The sequence below is a fragment of the Anas platyrhynchos genome, chromosome 5, assembly GCF_047663525.1.
Source record: "Anas platyrhynchos isolate ZD024472 breed Pekin duck chromosome 5, IASCAAS_PekinDuck_T2T, whole genome shotgun sequence".
Classification (NCBI taxonomy): domain Eukaryota; kingdom Metazoa; phylum Chordata; class Aves; order Anseriformes; family Anatidae; genus Anas; species Anas platyrhynchos.
This window is the reverse complement of record NC_092591.1, coordinates 3451227-3472924: the sequence shown is the minus strand read 5'-3', so window position 1 is coordinate 3472924 and position 21698 is coordinate 3451227. Positions and strand designations below refer to the sequence as shown.

General features: G+C 47.5%; 1 protein-coding gene across 1 annotated transcript; it reads left to right on the top strand.

The window, feature by feature from the left end:
- The first annotated feature begins 1534 nt into the window (after positions 1 to 1534).
- ERO1A (endoplasmic reticulum oxidoreductase 1 alpha) lies at positions 1535 to 20280 on the top strand. The gene is made up of 16 exons (XM_027457932.3): positions 1535 to 1693; positions 6732 to 6851; positions 8207 to 8290; positions 10178 to 10216; positions 10671 to 10747; positions 11375 to 11448; positions 11922 to 12042; positions 12413 to 12450; positions 13198 to 13209; positions 13964 to 13990; positions 14183 to 14275; positions 16164 to 16410; positions 17146 to 17215; positions 17573 to 17659; positions 18200 to 18333; positions 19928 to 20280. The coding sequence occupies exons 1-16, from the start codon at positions 1586 to 1588 to the stop codon at positions 19986 to 19988; spliced, it is 1392 nt and encodes a 463-aa protein (XP_027313733.3). The 5' UTR covers positions 1535 to 1585; the 3' UTR covers positions 19989 to 20280.
- Positions 20281 to 21698: the final 1418 nt, after the last annotated feature.

The window sequence follows — 21698 nt, the reverse complement described above, 5'->3', positions numbered from 1 at the left end:
TTGAGGAAAAGATCACAGAACAGCTTGGGTTGGAAGAGACCTTAAAGACTACCCTGTTTCAGCCCCCTGCCATAGGCAGGGATGCCTCCCCCTAGATGAGGTTGCCCAGGGCCCCATTGAACCTGGTCTTGAGCACCTCCAGGGATGGGGCATCCACAACCTCCTCTGGGCAACCCGTTCCAGTGCCTCACCACCCTCCGAGTGCAGAATTTCCATCTAACCTCTCATCTAAATCTCTCTTCTTTTAGTTTAAAACCATTGCGCCTTGTCTGGTCATTATCTGATTGAGCAAAAAGTCTTTCTCCATCTTTTTTTATAAGCCCCTTTTAAGTACTGAAAAGCTACAATAAGGTCACCCCGGAGCCTTCTCTTCAGGCTGAACACCCCCAGCTCCCTTAACTTTTTTTCACAGCAGAGGTCCTTCAGCTCCTTGATCATTTTTGTGGCCTCCTCTGGACCTTCTCCAACACCCCACATCCTTCTTGCGCTGGGAACCCCAGACCTGGACACAGTACTTCAGGTGGGGCCTCACAAGGTGCGAGATCATTTCATCAAGATGCCAGATTATTCACAGTTTAATTGTAAATCCAGTTAATGAGCGTGGACGTAATGCTGACTGGCGTAAGTTTATAGATTAAGGAGCAGCCAAGGCCTGTGGAAACAGAACCCGGATGTGTTTTTTCCGCAGCTGAAACTGGGAAATTTTGGGAGGAAAGGGGGCAAAAAAGGAAGCTGCTGTAGCCGTCCCTTGGCCTCTACCTTGCACGCCCTCACTTCCCCATGAAGGTGGAGAAGGCAGGGAAAAGGAGTCACCATTACGGACATTTGGGGAACAGCCCTGCTCCGTGCCTCATGGAGAGCCCCAGGGCAGGACATCGAGGCCCTGGAACATGTCCAAAGGGCTACGAAGCTGGGGAAGAGCATGGGACACAAGTCCTGTGAGGAGCGGCTGAGGCAAATGGGGGGGGTTTGGGCTGGGGAAGGGGAGGCTCAGGGAGACCTCATTGCAACTGCCTGAATGGAAGGGGTGGGGAGCTGGGGGTCGGCCTCTGCTCACAGATAACTGGTGATGGGACCAGAGGGAATGGCCTCAAGTTGTGCCAGGGGAGGTTCAGGTTGGAAATGAGGAGACATTTCTGTTCAAAAAGAGCAGTCAGGCGTTGGGACGGGTTGCCCAGGGAGGTGGGGGAGTCACCGTCCCTGGGGGTGTTCAAGGAGAGGTTGGACGTGGTGCTTGGGGACGTGGTTTAGTGGGTGACACTGGTGGTAGGGGATGGTTGGAGGAGATTATCTTGAAGGTCTTTTCCAATTTTAGTGATTCTGTGACCGCTCAGGGACATGGGCACAACCCCAGCCCCACCCCGCCTGATCTTGGGCACCGCCAGGCACCCCACAACTCCTCCGGCCAACCTGTACGAGTACCCCAACCCCTTTAACGTCAACAATTTCCTCCTTCCCCTCCTCAAACTGGGCCATCTGATGTAAAACAAGGCGGCACCCGAGGACGGGCACGGCCCCCGAGGGCGGAGCGGGGCAGGGCCGCGGCTTCTTCAGCCCCCGCCGGCCGCGGCGGCGCCGTCGTGAGATGGCGGCGGGGGCCGGGCTGCTGCGGGCGCTGGGCCTCGCTGCCCTGCTGCTCCCCGCCGTGCCCCGAGGGCCTCCCGGCGGTGCTGAACGCCGCTGCTTCTGCCAGGTGGGCCGGGACCCCTGGTTTAGGGGTGTCTGAGGTGTTGAGGGGCTGCTCCGTGTGCCCGCTGCTTTGTTGGGTTCCCCCCTTGGCACCGCCTCAGGGGGGTGTTGGGGTATGGGGGCACGTCTGTCTTGGCCACCCTGGTGGCTCCTGAGGGGTGTTTGGGGGTTTTGTGGTGCTGTGGTGGTTGGGAACCACCTCATTCTTTCTGTTGGGGGTCTGTGTTAACATCTTTCTGCTATACGGGCTGTGGGAGGTGTGCCCAGGGTTCAGCATCTGCTTGGGGCTCAGCCTCTCCCAGGGTGAAATCTCCTTGCTGATGTGCTGCTGCTCAGCCTGGTTTGCCTCCTGCTGATGTGTGTAATGACAGAAATGTGTGCTCTTCATCGTGAGACTACCCCAGGCAGCTTAACTTGGGGGTGCAGGTGTTGTGCAGGTGCCTCTTGACTTAACTTTGCCTGAGCATGCTTGCAAGATCGAGGAGCAAAAGTGGTACAACGTGCTTGGTGCTTCATTTTTATTCTCCTTTAATAACCAGAGTTGTAAAGTTTACTGTTGTAAAGTCTGCTCTTACTGTGTTCAAGTCCCAGTGCTTAAACATGAGTCAGAAGTGGAGAGCGGCAAAAGAAAACGTGCAGTTGTGCACTTGGCTGCTGGGTGGCTCTTGACGCCCCAGTTTTCTATGGAAATGGGAGGTGAGATCTGCTGATAGAGCACCGAGATGTGTGCTTTTCCGTGCTTTATCTCTGTAGGGCTTTTGCTCGTGTGCTTCCTGTTAGACAGAGGCTTGTCTGGTAAGGATTGAAGTCTGAGTCAGCGTTCGGTATGGCAGGAGAAGCCCTCGCCGCTGCAGGAGCTGGCACTGGTGTGTTAATGGCTCTCTGGCTTTTTTCTTTGGATAGGAAGAACTGGCATGATATTTCATACTCCACTGGTTTGTTGCAGCACCCTCCTTGTTTATGGAGTAGCACACGCTTTGGTTTAAGTTCTCAACACACGTGTTGACAATTTTTCCTGTTGCCTTTGGGAAATGTGTTACATAGGGTGGAATGTCTCAGCCTTACTAACCACTTAACCTATTAAAAACACACCTGAGGGCTGTCTTGTTTGTGTGTTTTAATAATTTGCTGATCATTTGTAGCATATGGCTGGTGGATTTTATTTACCATCAAATAAAATACAGGGCAAACCTTGAATGGTTCTACCTTTCTATGTTTGTATGCTTGAAGGCAAGGGTGTAGTGTCTGGTTTCCTCCTGTGGGCCATCTCTTGCTGCCTTCTGGGCTGTCAGGTTAAGGAACATGATGGAAACCTTGATGAAGGGTACGTGGAAGGGCTCTGACTTGTCTCTCAGCCCATGTTGGGCACTTGGCAAGGGCTGCTTTTGAGTGTTCTTGCTCTAGCAGCATTTCAGGTGCTGGCAGAAGTGGGTCATAATTCTGGAAAAAGCTTTTCACTCTTCTGTTGTGGAGCTTGGTGCTATTAAGAGCAGTGCTCAAGTGCTTTTTTTTTTTTTAAAAAAAGAAACTTTAGTTCTTCATTTGCTCGTGTTGCTAACCAGTCCTGAAACTGTCATTGCAAACATCCAGCTGCTATTAGAAACACCGAAGTTTCACACCCTGTTCCTGCTTTCTGATCTATCTCATTAGCACCGATTAACTCTTCACAGGAATTCCCTCAATCTTCAGCCAGCTTATCCCCCGCCCAGCTCAACGTGTTCCCTGCTGCATCAATACTTTAGTCAGCCGTGAATCAATTCTCCATATTCCTGGTAATTATTGCTCATTCTTTGTTTACAGACTGACGAAGCCGTGCTAAGGCTGTGCTGCAGGTGCTTGGCAGACTGGGATTTTGATTGTGGGCTGGCAGAGTTTGTGGTCTGGCAGAGCTCAGGTTTCCTTTTGGGGTGTTTCTGTGGTCAGCAGGCTGCCATTAGGGGTGCGTGTGGGCACGGTGAGCTGCCTCCTCGTTACCTGAACAGATTTTCAAGCCACTCTTGCATTCTTGTCAAATTGGTGCTCACCTACCAGCCTTGGGGGCAGGAATTTGTACCTGGCACCCTTCTGATCCCTGTGGGGTGGCTCAGGAGGCAGAGAGCAGGACCTGCAGATCCTCCTTGGCCAACAGGGGTTTGCAGGTGTCACTTGGTGGCTTCTGTGGTTTAACATCCTTCTGAGGCTCCCGTGTGAGATCAGCTCCCTTGTTTTTTGGGTGGAAGATGGGGTGACAGCGAGGAAGCTCCTGCAGAGGCACCAGGGTGTTGGCTTGCCATTATGCTGGGGCTGGTTTGTCTTGGAAAAGGCAGCTGCTGGTGGAGTTATGGTTTAAAAGCAGCTCCTTTTCTCCCCACCATGGTGTTCCCTTCCTCGTGCTCTGTTCTAGCCACAAGTGGGAGATGCAAAAAAGATTTTGCCCTCTTCCCTACCCAGCTGTGCAATAGGTAGTGGTGTACAGGTCAGGGAGAGGGCTTACAGCAAGTGAAGGAAGCCCTAAAACTGCAACCCAGGAGCATTTCGGTGGCACTGAAGGAACCAGAAAGAGGTGAGGAGGCCAAACCCAGCAGCATGCAGAGGGAGCAGACTGGCAGGATCTCAGGATGGAGGTGAAGGAAGACAAAGCCAAGGCCCAGCCCGAGGATTAAGCAGAGCCCACGTGCGGCCGTTTCCATGCTGCGTTGCGCACCCAAGGCGGGCACATCAGTGGTGAGGGATCACAGAGGGCTGGCCAAATGCCTTCCTCGCTGCTTACTCAGCAGCCCGAGCCCTCGGTGTGCGCGTCTGTCCCGGCGGCTCCGTCACATCTCCTCCCTGGGGACAAACCCAGCCCTGCCCCTCGCCTCCTGCCAGGCTCTGCCGCCCCGTCCGGGTGGAGTGAAACCCATGGTGGGTTGGGCTGTGCCACCAGGTGTGGCTGAGCTTTTTTTTAGGAACTTGGGGTACAGAGCAGGAAGATGAAGATAGATGGAGATCTCCAAAGGTGACCCCCAGCTGCTCCTGAGTGCGATGAGAGCGTTCACGGGGCTTCACCCTCAATTATAATGGGTTGGTGCTGGTCAGCAGACCTAGCAAAGTCAGCCCTGGTGCAATCAGGACGTGCCACCCCTTTCAGGCTTGGATATCGCCTCTTAGAGGTGATCACTGCCATCCCCTTGCAGTGCTGAACGCCTGACATGGCTGCAGAGAGCGGCTGGAGACCCTGCAGACCTTTTTGGAGGCTTCTTTTAGGCCGGCTGAAGCTTGACCCAATCTGTAATCTGCCTTCCTCAAAGGCTGTCAGGCTTCCAGGAAACACAACGAGTTGTGGCTTTTTTTTGTTTTGGTTGCTTGGCCGTCTTCGTTTTGAAACAGCTTTGAGTTGGGTAACTGGATTAGCAAACGGGTGCTGGTTTTATTTTGATGGGAGTGATTTCGGCTACTGGAAAGTTTAATTGCTGTGCTGCTAATCTTCAGTTGCATTGCCTTGCAAAACACCCGACAGAACACAGCACCTGCGTGGGGCTGAGGTGCTGGGCAGTGAACACGAGAAGCAGAGGTCAGCCTCCAAATCCTGGTGCCTTGGCACAAACAATTTGCTCAGGTGGAGAAAGGGCACGGTGGCACTGACGGATTTCCCTTCTCTCCCCCTCCAACCAGGGTGGCTTAGTCTAAAATAACTGATTATTTTTGGGGAAAAATAAAAGCTCAGCTTCCCAAACAGTCCCACAAAGGAGCAGGAAGAAACCTGCACGTTCCTTTAAGGTGGTGCTGTGTATTTAACCCAGGCTGGTGTTTTTTCCCCTCCCAGTTATCTGGGCTCTCTGGGCATGCGTCAGGCCCTGGGCTTCACATTTCTCACGTCGTTCTCTTTCCTCTGCACACCATCATTTATTTTGCCCTTATTCCTTGCAGGCTCGTTTGCTACACTTCACAGGGGCTGCATCCAGGCTCATTCTGCTCATCCCTGCTTCCAGCTTGCTTTTGGGTGTGCGGGGAGATGACAGATTGGGCAAAACCTCCCTGGAGCAGTGTAGTGTAGGGTACGTTGTTCTTGTGTTGGCTGATACCAGAATATTGTAAGCTTCTGGGACAGAAGCAGTGAGAGGATTTCTCATCGTGAACATCCCATATTTCAAAAATCAACAACACCCACTTAAATCAACCGCCGTGGTCTTAAAACCCCCAATTTATCTGATGCTGGCGGGTGGCAGCATCCAGGGAAAATCCCCGGCGTGCTGCTGAGAGGGAACAAGCAGTGTGCTCGCTTCTGGCCGCGGTGATTTCCCCGAGTACGTGTCAGAGGGTGGCAGGGGAAGCAAACCTCCTCCTGCCTTGTGCAACGCTCTCATCCAGACAATAATCTACGTGTCAGAAAGCCATAGCTGAATTTGCATTGCTTTTTTTTTTTTTTCCTTCTTCGGGGCTTACACGCTGCTTGTTGTGTTTTGGGATGATGCAAGAAGCGTTGGCTTCCTGCATCAGATTCACAGCAGATGTTTTCCTGTCAAAAAGCTTTCAGAGGCAAGGGGGGAGCCTGCTGCAGGCGCTGTGGGTCTGATTAAATCTACCAAATGGTCATGGTGCTGTTGGTTGGCAGCAGGGACTTTTCTTGACCGCCTTAATCTTTGTTGTCAGATCCAGCAAGCTGGTTCTTGCTGGATTTGGTCTTGATAAAAACCTCTGATTTGTGTGACTGTATCTGATGTGTGGTCCAGGACAGGGGGTTTTCCTGTAGGTGACACAGCCTGGCTGAATGCCTGCCATCTCTGCTCTCTCACAAGAGTTCCTGATGCCAATTAATCTGTCATCAGTAAGTGTTAACGTACCTACGTGTGTTAGGGGAAAAATATTTCTAAACAAGCTGCTTATCCCCAGGTACCGATCCTGAAGGATGCATCAGAAGGAATGCTCTGCCAGTTCAGCACAGTCAGGTTTAATGTCATTTAATTCAGGTTGGACTTAATTGGATGGCTCACTGATAAAAGGAAAGACAATTCTGAATTGTTCTATTGTCTTAAACAACACTGACCGACTTGTTCCTCTTTGATTTTTTTCATGTCCAACAGGTTACTGGTCATATAGACGATTGCACCTGTGACGTGGAAACCATTGATGCCTTCAACAACTACAAGCTTTTTCCTAGGCTGAACAAACTCCTGGAGAGTGATTATTTTAGATACTACAAAGTAAGTTTCTTGTACGAGAAATGTCTGAATATTTCTCGTTCATTTTGTGAGCTTTTTTTAATTTTAAACTGATTTTAACATCAGTAACTTTCACAGATACCCCATTTCAATCTTGATCTTTACAAATGCAGTCAGCAAGTCTGATTTCTGCTATCAGGAGAATCTTAATGTGATATGACTTTCATATCCAATAAGTTGCACGATTTTAAAGATATTCTTATGCATTTTTCCCTCTAAAGAACTTAAGCAGTAGATCAATGAAATGTGCCCTTCCGTTGAATCAGGGCTCAAACATGTTAATGACTGGGGATCCAAATTGCAAAATTAAGGTATTCTTCATGTCTTCCTATCAACATGGAAAGCCTGGTCTAGTTATCAAACAGATTAATTGCTGTTACTGCAGGACCACTGTTATTAGATGCAATCTCACTGAATGTGAGCAGAATCTATATGACCAAATGTGTTTTTTTGGGTGTGGCTGGGTTATGGGGCAGAATTTTACCTGCTGAATATGATATTAAACAACTCTTTCCATTTTTTTAAGTATTCATTCTGCTGTACAAACAGCTTAAGAAGTTTCTAACTTCACTGCCCCACAGATTAGAACAGGTCCATATAAAACTACTGGTGTGGAGCTGCCTCTCCCTACTTTCCCCCATCTCCCTCCCTTCCCCAAGCTTCCTGGTGGGAGCACCAGAAGAAATAACAGGATGAAAAGCTCAACCTGTACTGATAACACGGATATGAGCGATAGCAAACAATCTGGTAAACACCAAGGAGTTATTTGTTCCCATCAAGCCCAGAAGTCTTGCACACCAACAGGCCTAGAGCACAGGGCTTTCCAGCAGAAGAGCTGCACACTGGCCCCAAGAGGATGACAGCAAGGCTCCAGAACACCTTCCTACTCCTCTGACAGAGGGGCATGCTGTAATCATGAGATCTCCAACACAAGGAGACAAAATCAATGGGTAGCAAACTTCCCTAAGATTCACCGAGGATGAAGTGAGCAATGTTCTGAGGCCAAAGATTGCTCCCAGCAAACAGTTTGCCACTGCTCAACAACAGCATCAGGGTGTGATTAGGAATCAGTGGCTCGTTTCTTGTCTTTGTTGCCAGAAACAGCCTTGGCCATGTACATGGGTACACACATCTTGTGTGAGAGACAGGTGAATGTGCATGATTGACTGAAATTAAGTCCTTTTTTAAAGTGAGTGACACCTTCTGTTTCTACTTATACTGCAGAACTTGGCCTTGCACTAGATTTTTTCACTAGAAGCCTTGCAGTGAGACACCAAAGATATGAGTTGTTAAGCCGTGGTGTGGAAGAAATGTGTAACAGCTGATGTTGTTTGTAGGTAAACCTAAAGAAGCCTTGTCCTTTTTGGAATGACAACAGCCACTGTGGAATACGAGACTGTGCTGTAAAACCCTGCCCAACCGTAAGTAAAGAATCAATCTTCTTCACTGTTTTCTGTATTTGGCTTTTGTGGACCAAGAGGAAAAAGCAGGCGGATGCTTTCCTCTAGTGGTTATTGCAGCTGGAGCAAAACTAGCTCTGATGAAGCTTTCTTAGGTGCAGTGCTACTGGGATCTGTGAAAAAAGGCTGAAATACTAACTTCTGGAAGCTTAAAGAAAAGCTAGGCTTCTTATACCTAACCTTCCATGAACAGAAAAACTTGTCCTAGCCCTTATTTTGGGTATTAACAAAATGATCTGGGGACAAATCCTCTTACCCTGTTAACTGCCAGGATATTCACCCTGTTAGCTATGCTGTCGCTTGCTGTTTTGCCTGACAAATTCAGCCAGGCCCTTTCCAGCAGTCTCTATATATTAAATGGCTCTTCCAGAGTCCTCTGCTCCCAGCAGAAAAGCAGACACCATTACCACTGCATCCTGGATAGGAGGGTGTTCTTCACTGAGCTAAAAGAAAGCCTCTTGACTGCAGGTGCCTGTCTGAAAAGAAGGGGAAGAGAAAGTGAGTGAATCAGTGTGGTTGCTGGGTTGATGGACATCGTAGAAATGCCACCCAGGCTGGCTTTGTGGGCTGGCACCCAGCAACAGGCTCTCGCAATCTCATTCTGGGATCTCCAGAGCAGTTTGTGTGCTGGTGGTGCACGGGGGTGTGCCATGCTGCTGGGACAGTGGAAGACCAGCAGTGCTCTCGATGGAGGATGTCTCCTGACACTATTTGCATGCATTTACCAAGTCATTGTAGCTTATTTTTATGTACAACTTAAAGTATAACGTGGTGAAACAGATGTCTGTCCCTCTCACGTGGTAACTCTGTGAAACCTGGTATAGTGAAACTCTTGGCTTGGCTGAAAAAAAAATCTGAGGTGATATGACACCTTGAAATCTGGTATAGGTGTGTGTGAACATTATGTTATATAAATTCTGATATGGATAGTAAATTAATTTGTCTTATTCTCCTCTCCCCTGAACTGCCCTTCAAATAAGTCTCCTTTGCTTCACTTGTCTTGAAAAAGCACCTACTGTGGAAGAAGATGGGATTATTTTTTTCCTTGTTAAGAATTTAAGCAAAATTTAGGGTTACTTTTTTTTATACTAAACCTTTTTTACTTACTGATGATGACAATGTGAAAGATGAATGTTACAATTACATTACTATTACCTAGAAGTTCTTATTTTAAGATTTCACTGTAGTTTTAATTATTTTAACCAGGATCCATTTCATTCTGAAAGCAACAACAAAAAAAAGCTCTTATGTTGCTCAATTTTCTTTCCCTGTGCTACTTGGCATCATGGTACTTTCAAATTGTACCATCACAGAGAAACATTGCCCTGCAATGCTCACGTGGTGTTTTTTTTGCCTTCCTACTGATTGAGGAAACAGAAGTTGAGAAGAACTTGGGGGCCTCTTGTGCATGCTGCTCAGGTTGTATGGGGCTGGGAATAAAACTCTTATGTGGTAGTGGTAGAAGGGAGGACTTGGCAACTCCCAGCCCCAACGTGGGTCAGTATCTGGGCATCACCCAAAGACAGGATGCCAGACATCAGCTCCTCTGAAATTTGTTGGATTCCTCAGCCTTATGCTTGGCCGAGCAAAACACAACCTGATGTAGCAGCCATAAAAAGCTGCTGACCTTCTGAGGAGTGTTGTGAAAAATCAGAATAAACCACCAAGAATATTGCTTAACTTTAGTCTGTGGAGGAGCCAGAAATTGGCTATGTTGTAATGTTGTCAGCTAATCTGGGTGCACTGAATACTTGCTAAGTTCTAGCCACCTTCCTGATCTTTTTCAAACCTTAGACTGAAAGGCTACACCAGCCTCACATGTAGCACGTGCTCAATTTTGTCTTTCAGGATGAAGTTCCTAATGGAATCAGATCTGCAAGTTACAAGGTAGGCTGGTCTGTGTGCACACAGTGCTGCTGCTTATGGGACCAATTTGTCACTGCAACTGATAAAAATGAGCTGTATTTGTTGAGATGCACCTTGTGGCTACATTTTTTGCCCTATCCAAATGTTTGGCATGTTGTAGAACCTTTGAGGTTATCATCCTGAAGTCAGGTATTTCCCCTCCACAAACTCAGGGCAGTTTAGGAGACTTCTGCAAGACCCCAGGCAGAGCTAAGCACAAAATGTTTCTATGGCAGTGTCAGAATCTGCTACGAGTCCCTGCAACAATCATCTCAATTGCATCAACCTCTGCAGACATCCTGTGGAAGTAGAGGGTGGAATGAATCATAAAGATGTTTCTGATGCTTAAACTGTTAGTGCACTAAAGGCAAAATTATAACATCAGGAAAAATGTGTTTTAATTTAATCATTCCTGCTCCTTTCCTCTTCAACCCAGTACTCAGAAGAAGCCAGTAACCATGCTGAGGAATGTGAAGAGGCCAACAGACTTGGAGCTGTTGATGAATCCTTGAGGTTTGATGACTTTTTGATCATAGAATGGTTTGGGTTGGAAGGGACCTTAAAGATCATCTAATTCCACTCCCCTGACATGGGCAGGGACACTTCCCTATAGGTCAGGCTGCCCCCAGCCCCATCCAGCCTGGCCTTGGGCACTGGCAGGGTTGGGGCAGCCACAGCTTCTCTGGGCAGCCTGTTCCAGTGCCTGTCCACCCTCTGAATAAAGAATTTCTTCCAAATATCAAATCTAAACCTACCATCTTCAGTGTACAGCCATCACTCCTTGCCCTATCACCACACCCCCTGACACGGAGCCCCTCCCCAGCTGCCCTGCAGCCCCTTTAGGCCCTGGTAGGCTGCTGTGAGGTCTCCCCAGAGCCTTCTCTTCTCCAGGCTGAGCACCCCCAGCTCCCTCAGCCTGTCCCCACAGCAGAGGGGCTCCAGCCCCTTGATAATCTTTGTGGCTTCCTCTTGACTTGTTCTAATATTTCCATGCCCTTGTTCTGGGGGCCCCAAGCTGATCACAGTGCTCTGTGTAGGGTCTCATGAGAGCCCCCACCTGGATTTTCTATGATCCTTACTTGTCTTGGAGGAACCCTTGTGCTGATGCTCCTTCTAATGGCCTTTCTCCTTTCCTTGCAGCAAGGAAACCCAGCGGGCGATGCTCCAGTGGACACGGCACGATGACTCTTCAGACAGCTTCTGCGAAGCTGATGGTATGTGGACCTATTTGATCTGATGAGTCTTGTAACGAGATTTAAGCAGTGCAAGTTCTCTGCAGAACTATCAGGCCAATGTGTAGTGTTTCAGCAAGCCTGCATGCTATTTCTTCTCTCTTTCCTTCTCTCCTGCCCTCAGTGTCTTGAAAAGACGAGGCGAATATTTCTGAACAGCTTCATTGTTGGTCAGGGTCTCACGGGGTTTGGCAAGTTAGCAGCTCGGGTGGAGCATGCTCAGAGTTTGCTTTGCCATCTGTGGTCTTGAATGCTGATGGCTCTGAAGGTCAGAGAGGTGCACCCTGCTGCATTGATGCACAGCAAATGCAATTCACCTGCCTGCTTGGAGAGGAATGAGCTGATCTCCCTGCTGGCGAGACCAATAAGTGTGTAAAGGGGTGGCTGGCTTAGCCATGGAAGATGTAATTTGCCTTTAGAAGCTTTTGTCACTGACCCAACGCTCTGCTTCACAGACATCCACTCTCCTGACGCAGAGTACGTGGATTTACTCCTGAATCCTGAGCGCTACACGGGCTACAAAGGTCCAGATGCCTGGAAGATTTGGAACAGTATTTATGAAGAAAACTGCTTCAAGTAGGTGCTTTGGGACACAGGTGCCCCAGGTCGCCAGGCACAATGCTGACTTTTTGGAGGGGCTGCATGTGCTACAGCTGCTCCGTTAATCCCCGTCCTCCTGTCTTTGCTGCACTGCTTGTGCACTGTGGGCTGTCAGAGCAGGGGACAAGCCATGTGGCTGCCCCGTGACCCCTGTTGGCTGTTTTTTCTAGAGAAGAAAAGAGATAAATTTCCCTCTATCCCTTTCCTGTTGGAGCAAAACTGAAGCACAGGAGGATTTCTGAGATCTCCTTAGGCTATTTAACTGCAGAGAAGTAGTTTCTTCTGTGTTTCTGCACAACAAGGAGACAGTCAACTATTTACTTTTTTTTTTTTTTCTCCCTCTTAGACCTCAAAATGTAAAAAGACCTTTGGCGTCTGGTCGAGGTGAGTCACTTACCTTGCTAAGTGGTTTGGTAGTGTGCTGATCAGAGCTACAGAAGCAGCGAATGCTATGCGAGGTATTCCTGAATGATAAATATTTTATAGTTCTTGATCAAGTCTAGAATTCAATGGCTAATTCAAGGGCACCTGGAGGGATGGCTCTCTAGCATCCATCGTGGAGAAAAAGTCTGATCCCACATTCCTGGAAGAAATGTGGGTTTGGGAGAGGCTGGGAACAGGACTGAACCCTGTGTTCTTTCTCAGTCCCTGGTTTTTGTACTTAGCAATGTATCATCCTTTCATCCATGAGAGACCAAAATGAGACCTTGGCAGGGTTGTTCCTCTGTGGAATCAATTTAGTAAGAGAAACCCTGCCTTAGAAATTAAGACTAAATAATGTAAATTAACATAGGGAAGGGTTTCAGGAGCATACCAAGAGCTTCTTGCCCAAGATTGCTAAGAGACTCCATGTCTCCTGATATCCCATCTTGCCCAGACATCTAGAACATCAGCCTCTCTCCCCCCTTCCCCCAGGGAAGGCTTGCTGTCCTGCAGGTGAGGAAGCAAGAGGACATGAAAACAGGATCTAATCTGATACCTGTCAGAGCTGATGCAAGTGACTAGTGCACTGCAGGAAGCAGGGGTAGGGTCTTTGAGCAGTCTTAATGTTTGTGCTTTAGAGTTTAATTTTGGTCTTGTGTAACTGATCTCCTCTCTTCTTTCCTCCCCCACTCATGCTTTTCTCATCAGGAGATGATGGAGGTGAGTGGCACTCTGTTTTTACTGATAACAGAAGCAAATGTGAAGTCTTTATCATGTTGTTGTGAGCTGTACCAACCTGGTTAGCAGAACCATTATTCAGGCAAAATCAGGAGCTGTCCAAAATCCCATGTTCAAATCCCATAGGAGCAAATCCCATTGCTCCCTGCAGCTTTGAGCCTGTGTATGTGACATCTTCCCCATTTCCAAACTACCTCCAAATTGGTTTTGTTCTCCAGATTATTCTCAAGCAAGTAGCAGGGATTAATGTGTAACACTGGTTTATGTGATTTTATTTTTTTCTAATAAAAATATCCCTCTCCTTACCTTCACCAGAGAAGAACAGCAATCTGTGGTCCTTGTTTCCCCCTAGGTCATGGTGTTCTGCATTGCTTTTGCTTCCCACCAGCTGAGATAGGTGGGAAAGACTTTTGTTTGGTGCCACCACGCTCTGTTAGTGGCATCACTTGGTGGGGAGGAAAGTTTGTGTTCTTCTAACACCCCTCTTCATGCTTCTGCGAACTGGAGTGAGCAGAATTCCTCTGGGGTCTGGCCCAGAGGTGGTTTCAGGGCAGCAGGCATGGCCGTGGGGACAGCCCTCCCTGGCTGCAGGTGGGTCCAGCCTTGTCCTGTTGGCATGTCATCCTGCTGTCCTCTGAAAGCTGCCTCCAGAGAAGTAGTTTAAAATAACATTATTTGTTAAAGCCCTCCTGCAAGGTGCCTCAAACTGATGTGCTGCTTTTCCTTTTGTTTCCAGGGCATATGTTTTACAAGTGGCTGAAAGGTAAGCCTTTTTCTAATAGTCTTTTTTTTCTAAACTTGGTTGCTTTTCTTGGGATGAATGCGAAATGGCTGGGAAGGGGGTGGGAGCTGCTTGCAACTCTCAGGTTGGGTTAGATTTTTGTCTGACAGCCAGGAGAGAAAAATTCAATCTATGGTATGCTTTCAGTATCTTAAAATGCCCGTTTCCTTTCAGGTGTCTGCATAGAGAAGCGTGCTTTCTACAAACTCATTTCTGGTCTCCACGCAAGCATCAACATTCACTTGAGCGCCAGGTACCTCTTACAAGGTAACTGCCACTTTCTGCCTTGCCCCTTCTGTGTCAGCTCTAAATTGACACTGGCGTACGCTTTGTGGCTCAGCTAAACACTGCTTGCAGCCCATTCCAGCAGGGTTCAGGCCTACTTCTGTGCTCTTCCTTTCTCTCCCTCAGCACACAGCTTGTGTAACAAAATCAGGAATGCGGTTACCGCATGCCTTCAGGTCTGAAAATGGCTGGACTGTGTGTGCTGCACCGAGGCTTCCAGCACGTATGCCTTTTATTCTTCCTCCAAGGTTATTTTGGAGTGGGTTTCTAATTGCATATCAAGGCTGTCTCTTGCGAGCCTGTTTTTTATGACAGTCAGTTTAGCAACAATCTCACCTAGACTGTGAAATGCTTGGCTGCGCTTTTCCAGGACTCTTGAGCCATTTCCATTTTTTTTGCATGCCTTTGTCCGCAAGTAAGGATCTAAATTTCAGTGCTGAGTTTGGAAATCTAGGGTGATGTGAAAACATGATTTACGTGTCTCGCATGGCCAAGGAATGTGGCGTGTTGTTCATGCAGTGTGGGATGCAGGCTCTGACTGACTTCCTGAAGGATTTAGTCACACTAGCTTACCGTAGTATCTGTAGACCAACTCTACCAGCTTTATTCTACTAAAGCTTACAGAAATCAAGTACAGAAGACTTGTGATAGCTGTTAGAATTTGGATAACTGATTTAATTTTAAGTAATCATATTCAAGTGTCTACGGCCTACCTACACCTCGCCTTGATGTAAGCTAGACAATGTTAGAGCTGAGAGGGTAATGAGAAACATCAAAGGCAAGAGATGAGTTGGAACTCTGCAGGGAAGATTAGGAAAATAAGGTGGCTACAGAGAGCAAAATAAGTGTCTTTGGCTTGCGTAGAAAGGGCTAGTTCCTGTTGGTGAAAGGCTACAGAAGATCTCTGCTCTGAGGAGCTGGTCCTTGGCTCGGCTTGAATCCTTGCAGAGATTCCTGTCTGAGGCACCATGGTCTTGCAGAGAGCCTGCCTCAGCTTGGATTTAGGGAAGAGTCCTTTCCTGCTACCCTGGTTATCAGTGATTTAAAAGATTCTCTGAAGTTTCTTTCCCCTTATATTTTTCTTCTCATTTTTACATGTCGGCAACTGTATTATCTCTTACTTCCACTACATGCTCTATTTAATCTTAAGCACACAATAGGACAGGCAAGCAGGAACATTCTTTGTGCGAGCTTGATAATAGGAAATAGAGATCAATCTCCTCTGATCCTTGGTTACTTTTTTTCTTTTCACGTTTCCCCAGTAGAAGGAATGTTCTTAAGGTTTCTGGGCTCATTAGGGAGCCTTTCAACCTCTGACTCCCCTGTTGTTTCCCAGCACAACGTGATCAGGAGGCTTCTGCTGTCTGCCTCTGCAGATGCTTGGAGCAAAACAGGGAGACGGCTTCTGAGTTCTGCAGCAAGTTGGTGGCTTTTGAGGGCAGGACTGATGGAAAGCAGGGACCTTCACAGCCTGCCTGGTACAGCCAGCCTGTCCTCTTCGTGTACACACAAATGCTGAACTAACTCCAGCTTACACAGAACTGCTTTCAGAAACAGCTTAAATGTCAAGAAGCTCTTCAACTGACTTGATCCTGCTTAAAATGAACAGCCTCCATTTTTAGCTTTGGCTTATACGCCTGGGACCTGCTTTAAACCAATTGGCTAAAATCTGCAGGAGTTCTGCATTTGTCAGGGTTTGCTTGAAAGCATGTCTCTCTTGAACAATTGGGGTTAGTGGAAGGGCTGTGACTGCTACAAAGCTTGGATCTCCTTGGTTAGAGATATATTTCACCATTTGCTTGGGACAGTGGGAAGCAGTGAACTGGAACCATACCCATCCACCTCATTTCTTTGTTTTTTTTGCTCTCAGATACATGGTCAGAGAAGAAATGGGGCCCCAATGTTACAGAGTTCCAGCAGAGGTTTGATGAAGTCCTCACCAGAGGGGAAGGCCCCAGAAGACTCAAGAACCTCTATTTTCTCTACCTGATAGAGCTACGGGCTCTGTCCAAAGTGTTGCCATTCTTTGACCGCCCAGGTTTCCAGCTGTACACAGGGAACAAAAGTCACGATGCAGAAATCAAAAACCTGTTGCTGGAAATTCTCCATCTGGCCAAGTAATTACACTCAGTACCTGGGGAGAATGGCTCTTTCAACCCTGACATCTCTTAACCTTTCACTTAAAGCACCTAGAAAGGCAGGTCCTCGGTTTGTTCTTGTAGTGGGATAGCGTGATTTGGGTAGTATTGTTGGGATTGCATTGGTATCTGCATTGAAATAGCAAAACAGGCTAATTAAGCCCACAGTTTAATAGCCTAGGCATCCTCTTGGGTTTAGCAGAATTGAATTTAATAACCACCTACATGTCAGCCCTGAAACTGGCTACCTGTTTGAGTCATCTGTGGAATACCAGTCCTGGCTTCATGTTTTTTGTCTAGAAAAAAAATCCTAAAGATGTTGGTAATAGAGGTTTGGACAGAGGTTTGAGGACAAGGTATGGAAGATACCAGAACCAGATGGAGTGGGTGTCTCCTAACATGATTGATGTTTGAATTTCTCTCTTCACACTCCCATGCCTTCAGTGCTTACGTCTGCTAGAAAACAGACTACAATTGCTTAGAAACCACAGAGCAATCGCTGAAAATGTCTCCAAGGTGAGATGCAAGTTAAAAACTGAAAGCCTCCAGGAGATCTAAGAAACAAACAGCTTGCACTTAAAATACATCTAGAGATGTTCAGCGTCTAACACCTATCAGTTTCACTCTGATACCTAACCAGAAACTTCTGTGAATCTGGATTGAAGTCATACAAACAAGCTATAGGGAGCTAAAACTCTTTTCATTCTATTTCAGGTCTTTTCCACTGCATTTTGATGAGAACTCCTTCTTTGCAGGGAATAAAAAGGAAGCTGCAAAGCTAAAGGTAAACTAAAGGTTGTCCAGCCCTTCCCTTTGGGGCACTTTCTCCCTAAACAGTATTTTGTGTGTGTCTGGAATAATGCTGGATCTGAATGGGACTCTTGCTATGGTCAAGGTACTGGATCAGGTATTTCCAGTCCATTTTGTTTTTCTGGATGGTTTGGTACTTGTTGGAAGCTACAGGTTGTAGGGTGTACCTTAAGGAGAGTGGTCTGAGGAAGAAGCATTTTAAGCTAAATTTGGTGAGACTTAGTTGGTAGAGTCCAGAATTAATACATTATTGGGTTTGAATTAATGAATTAATACATAGAAGTCCTAATTTGCATGTAAACGTGATCAACTTAAATGTCTTTTCCCCTAGGAGGAATTCAGGCTACACTTCAAGAACATTACCAGGATAATGGACTGTGTTGGCTGCTTCAAATGTCGCCTCTGGGGGAAGTTGCAGGTAAGCTTGGCCAGCAGTCTGGGGCACGCCTGGAAGCACCTCACGTGGTGGGATTTTGCTCAAATGCAGCTCTTAAATCCCATCAGCTCCCAGATACAGATCAGGGCTGCTTCATTTCTTACCAGGGTCCAGTCAGCAGGAAGCAGTGTGCTGCTGATTTTGGATCATACAGGAGCTGTGTGTTGCCTCTGCAGCTGAAAACCAGGTTACCCTGCTGCAGCTGAGAGTCTGGGAGAGTGGAGAGGGTGTGTAGAGCCTCTGGCAAACATCTAGGGGTTCAGCAGGATCCGCACTGACCTTTGTGTGGTCGAACTTAGACAGGAAGCCTCTGTTGGGCAGCTCTGCTATCAAAATAAGTCTAAATAAACAGAACGTCCTGGCTCCGTTCTGCTTCCTTCTCTTCAGTGTGCTAAGTGAAATCTAAGTCTTGCCCTGTGAAGCTGATGTCAACAGGAACCTTTGCAAACATGAAGAAGGGAAGTGAAGTTAAGCTTGTGAGCCCCCTCCCCTGTATTAAATGATCTTGTTTGTCGTGCACAGACACAAGGCTTGGGCACGGTGCTGAAGATCCTGTTTTCTGAAAACCTGATAGGAAAGATACCTGAAAGCGGTCCTTCCTACGGATTCCGGCTGACAAGACAAGAAATTGTTGCACTATTTAATGCTTTTGGAAGGTTAGTGTGAGAATTTGTCTCCAATCTTACATGTGCTGCTGTGTTACATCCCATGTAAGATTCACAGTTGATTTTAATTGCTAATATTGGTGTTAATTCCCGTTCTGATCATACTTTCTCATCAAGAAGCTCTCAGATGCCAGAGGATGTTCATGTAGAAGAGCAACAGGTAGAACAAAACAAGTTATTTATATTTTTGTAAGGAATTCAAGGAAGTGCTTGAATTAAGATACCAAGAACTTGGTTTTCAAGAAACTGTGCAACTCTGTCCTGTGAGCACACTGTCCCAAACAAAGGTTGCTCTTCTTACCTGTTCTATACCCACTTCAGACTCTCCTCCAAGCATCAAACTCCCACCAGTTTGTTCCCAGATCTGTCTGCAGTCATTGCATTTGTCAGGAAGCCATCAGTGCAGCCCTGTGGGGAGCTGGGTTAGGTTTTTGGCAGAAAAGGGTAACGAGGCCTTTAGGGGAGAGGGGAGATTGCAAGAAGCTTTGGTTATACATTACCACGTAGTGGTGTTGACAGACCTGGAGTTTCTGGCAATCAGGTTTTTAAAGGATTTTTTCAGTCGATGTTGCTGCCAATACTTAAAGCTCAGCGGTCCTGATTGTCTTCTGCAGTGTGAATTGGCAGCAATAGGGAGCCCCTAATGTGTATCAGTCAAAGCTGGAAAACCCCAAAAGACCCTTATCCAGGGATGTTATATTGCCTCCCCTCCTGCACACAGCTGCTCTGCTCTCCTTAGATGAGAGGAGCTGGGATTGGTTCTGCCTTTATATTGCCATGTTGGCACAGCCTCTGGAAAAGTCTGCATGCAGGAGACCTCCAGACCCTCTGAAAGTCTGTTTTCAGAGGAAGCTGAGGGCTGGCAGGCGAAGAGCCTTTTCTTTTCTTCCCCTTCCCCCTCTGCTGCCCTGCTAAAACTTTTCTCTGTAAGTTCTGCTGTGTGAAAAGACTGAAGGCAGGCAGTGTGTCTCTCAGCTCTTACTCCAACCTCACATCCTACCTATGTGGATTAGAAGAGCCTTTTAAAGCAGACCTGCATCTATTTTTTGCTTAGAAGTGATTTGGATGATTCAAAATATTCAAAACCTTAAAAGAGAGGGCAGTGTTGGCTGGGGAGGGGGTGGACCTTATTTCTCTGAGTCCAATCCAGCATTTCCTGCTGCCGATGCTCCAGGGGCAAAATGCATTCAGCAAGAAAATGAGGTAGGTGCGTGAAAAAAGCCTTCAGAAGAAACAAGCTTATACCACAAGGAGACTCAGCGGCCTGCCTGCACAGCTGGTAATATTATGGTCTGTTTCTTGACCTCTAGTTAATGGGTTTGTCTGATCACTGCTAAGCTCTGTAACATCCTGTTCCACTGTGCCTCGGTAACAGAACCTCATGTCTGTTTGCTTTATAAAGAGTCTACAAAATTAGTTAGGTTCTGGTTCAGCCAGGCTCTTAATTTAGCTGAATTTCTAAATTCTCTCTTCCCAAGAGCTGCTTGAAGGTTTTCTTGATAGCAGTCCCTTTCTTGATTTTATTTTATTTTTTTTAATTAAGTATGATGCATATGTTGCTCTGTTTTTCTTTCCTTGTACACAGGGTTTCAACGAGTGTTAGAGAATTGGAAAACTTCAGGAACATCTTAAGGAATATGCAGTGAATTCACTAGAGAAAGGGACTAAAGTTTTATTGTTTGTGTCCTGGGTTCTTTAAAACCAGACAAATGCCATAATTCCATACCACTCCTGACTGCTGCCAGGTGAAGACCACTTGCTGGGCCTCCTGTTCCGAAGCTGATTGTCTGTAAGCTGCTGATGCCAAATCTTTTGTACAAAAAAAAATAATACTATTTTGTATAAAAGTGGGGACTACGTGTAAAGTTTATTTTATATATTGGGAGATCATTCTGAATAATTTCCTTAAATATTGCTGAATAAATTTGGGGAAAATTCCTTGTCTGCTCCATGTTTCTTCAGCCACCAACGACCATGGTAGAAGGGTGTCCACCCTCCAACGTTGTTCCTGGCCCCAGCATTTGTTCCTAATGTGCCTTAACTCACACCTAAAGTCCCTGCAGGTTATTGTTAGCCTGGTAGTGGTGTTCCTGTGTTCCCCACAACAAATAACAGGGTTTAGACAGAGCAAGGTGAGCTGCTGTAGCAGTTCTGACCTGCTGATGTGTGTCCTATGATGTTCTTTATGATGCTGGACTGAGCAGATGGCATTTCAGGGCGCTGCTGCAGGGGGAGCAGTGCTCCTCGTGCTGCACCAAGGGTGCTGGGAGCTGAAGCACACACGAAGTTGCAGCATTGCACTGCAGGAAGCCTGCAACTTGCTATTTGGCTGGTCTTGGGCCTCTATTTTGGGTAAAAGCAGGTGGGAGAAGCAGCACAGGGCCCTCTCCTTGTTCCCATACAGGAAGGGAGAGGGGGAGCATGCAACCTGCTGCCAGAAACAAGTGGGGGGACCCTTTGGCTTCCCTCTCTCCCCACCTAGCCCACTCAGCCCAGTTTGCCCTAATTTATCTCACGCTGGTAGCTGGGCAGGGCTAAAAAGGGAAAGGATGGACCTGCTGCACAGCTGCTGCTCCTCCGAGGCTGGTACAAAGCTGAATTTTGCTGCTCCAAGGACAAGAAGCTGGGGCAGTAGGACAGAGCTGCTGCCAGGCACAGCCCCAGCTCCCTGCCTGCACCCTGGCCCTACAACCAGCCTGGTCCCGTAACTCTGTGCTTCATGACAGGGCCTAGGAGAGGCTCGTGGTTGGTGCTACGCAAGAATAAAGCCCAAAAATGCACATGCAAGGGGGTGAGCGCTGATTTTGCCCCCTAAAAGGAGGCAGGCAGTGCTGTGTGCAGCTGCTGCAATCCAAAACAAGCCCAAGGCCGTGCTGATAAACCTGTGCCAGGGGTGTTAGGAAGTGAGGGAACGCAGAGCTGCTGGGCTTTGTTTTTTTGCCTCCTCCACAGCTCACAGCAGGTGCTGGAGGGGCTGCAGGTGCAGACAGGAGCCTGAGAACCCCTGGGAATGCTGCGTGGGCACCCCTGCCTGGCCAGAGGCAGCTTTTTTAAGGAGCTAGGGGTGATTTTGTGGGGCAGCAGGCAGCTGTCCCCGTGTCCTGTGCTGCCTCAACCCCCCCAGCCCCTCACCTGGGCCGGGCAGACTCCAGGACCACTTCTGGAGCTGGGCAAGAGCAGAACTCAGCCGGGCCTCTGGCAAGGCAGCACAGAAACTTTTTCCTTTTTTTTTTTTTTTATTTCAACATCGTAGTGCTTGGTTACAGTTTAGTGAAGAACAAATAGGTACATTCATCGGCCACAGCTTCCTGTTGCAGCCAGCAGCTGCCTGCCTGCGAAGCCAACACGCTGTTAAA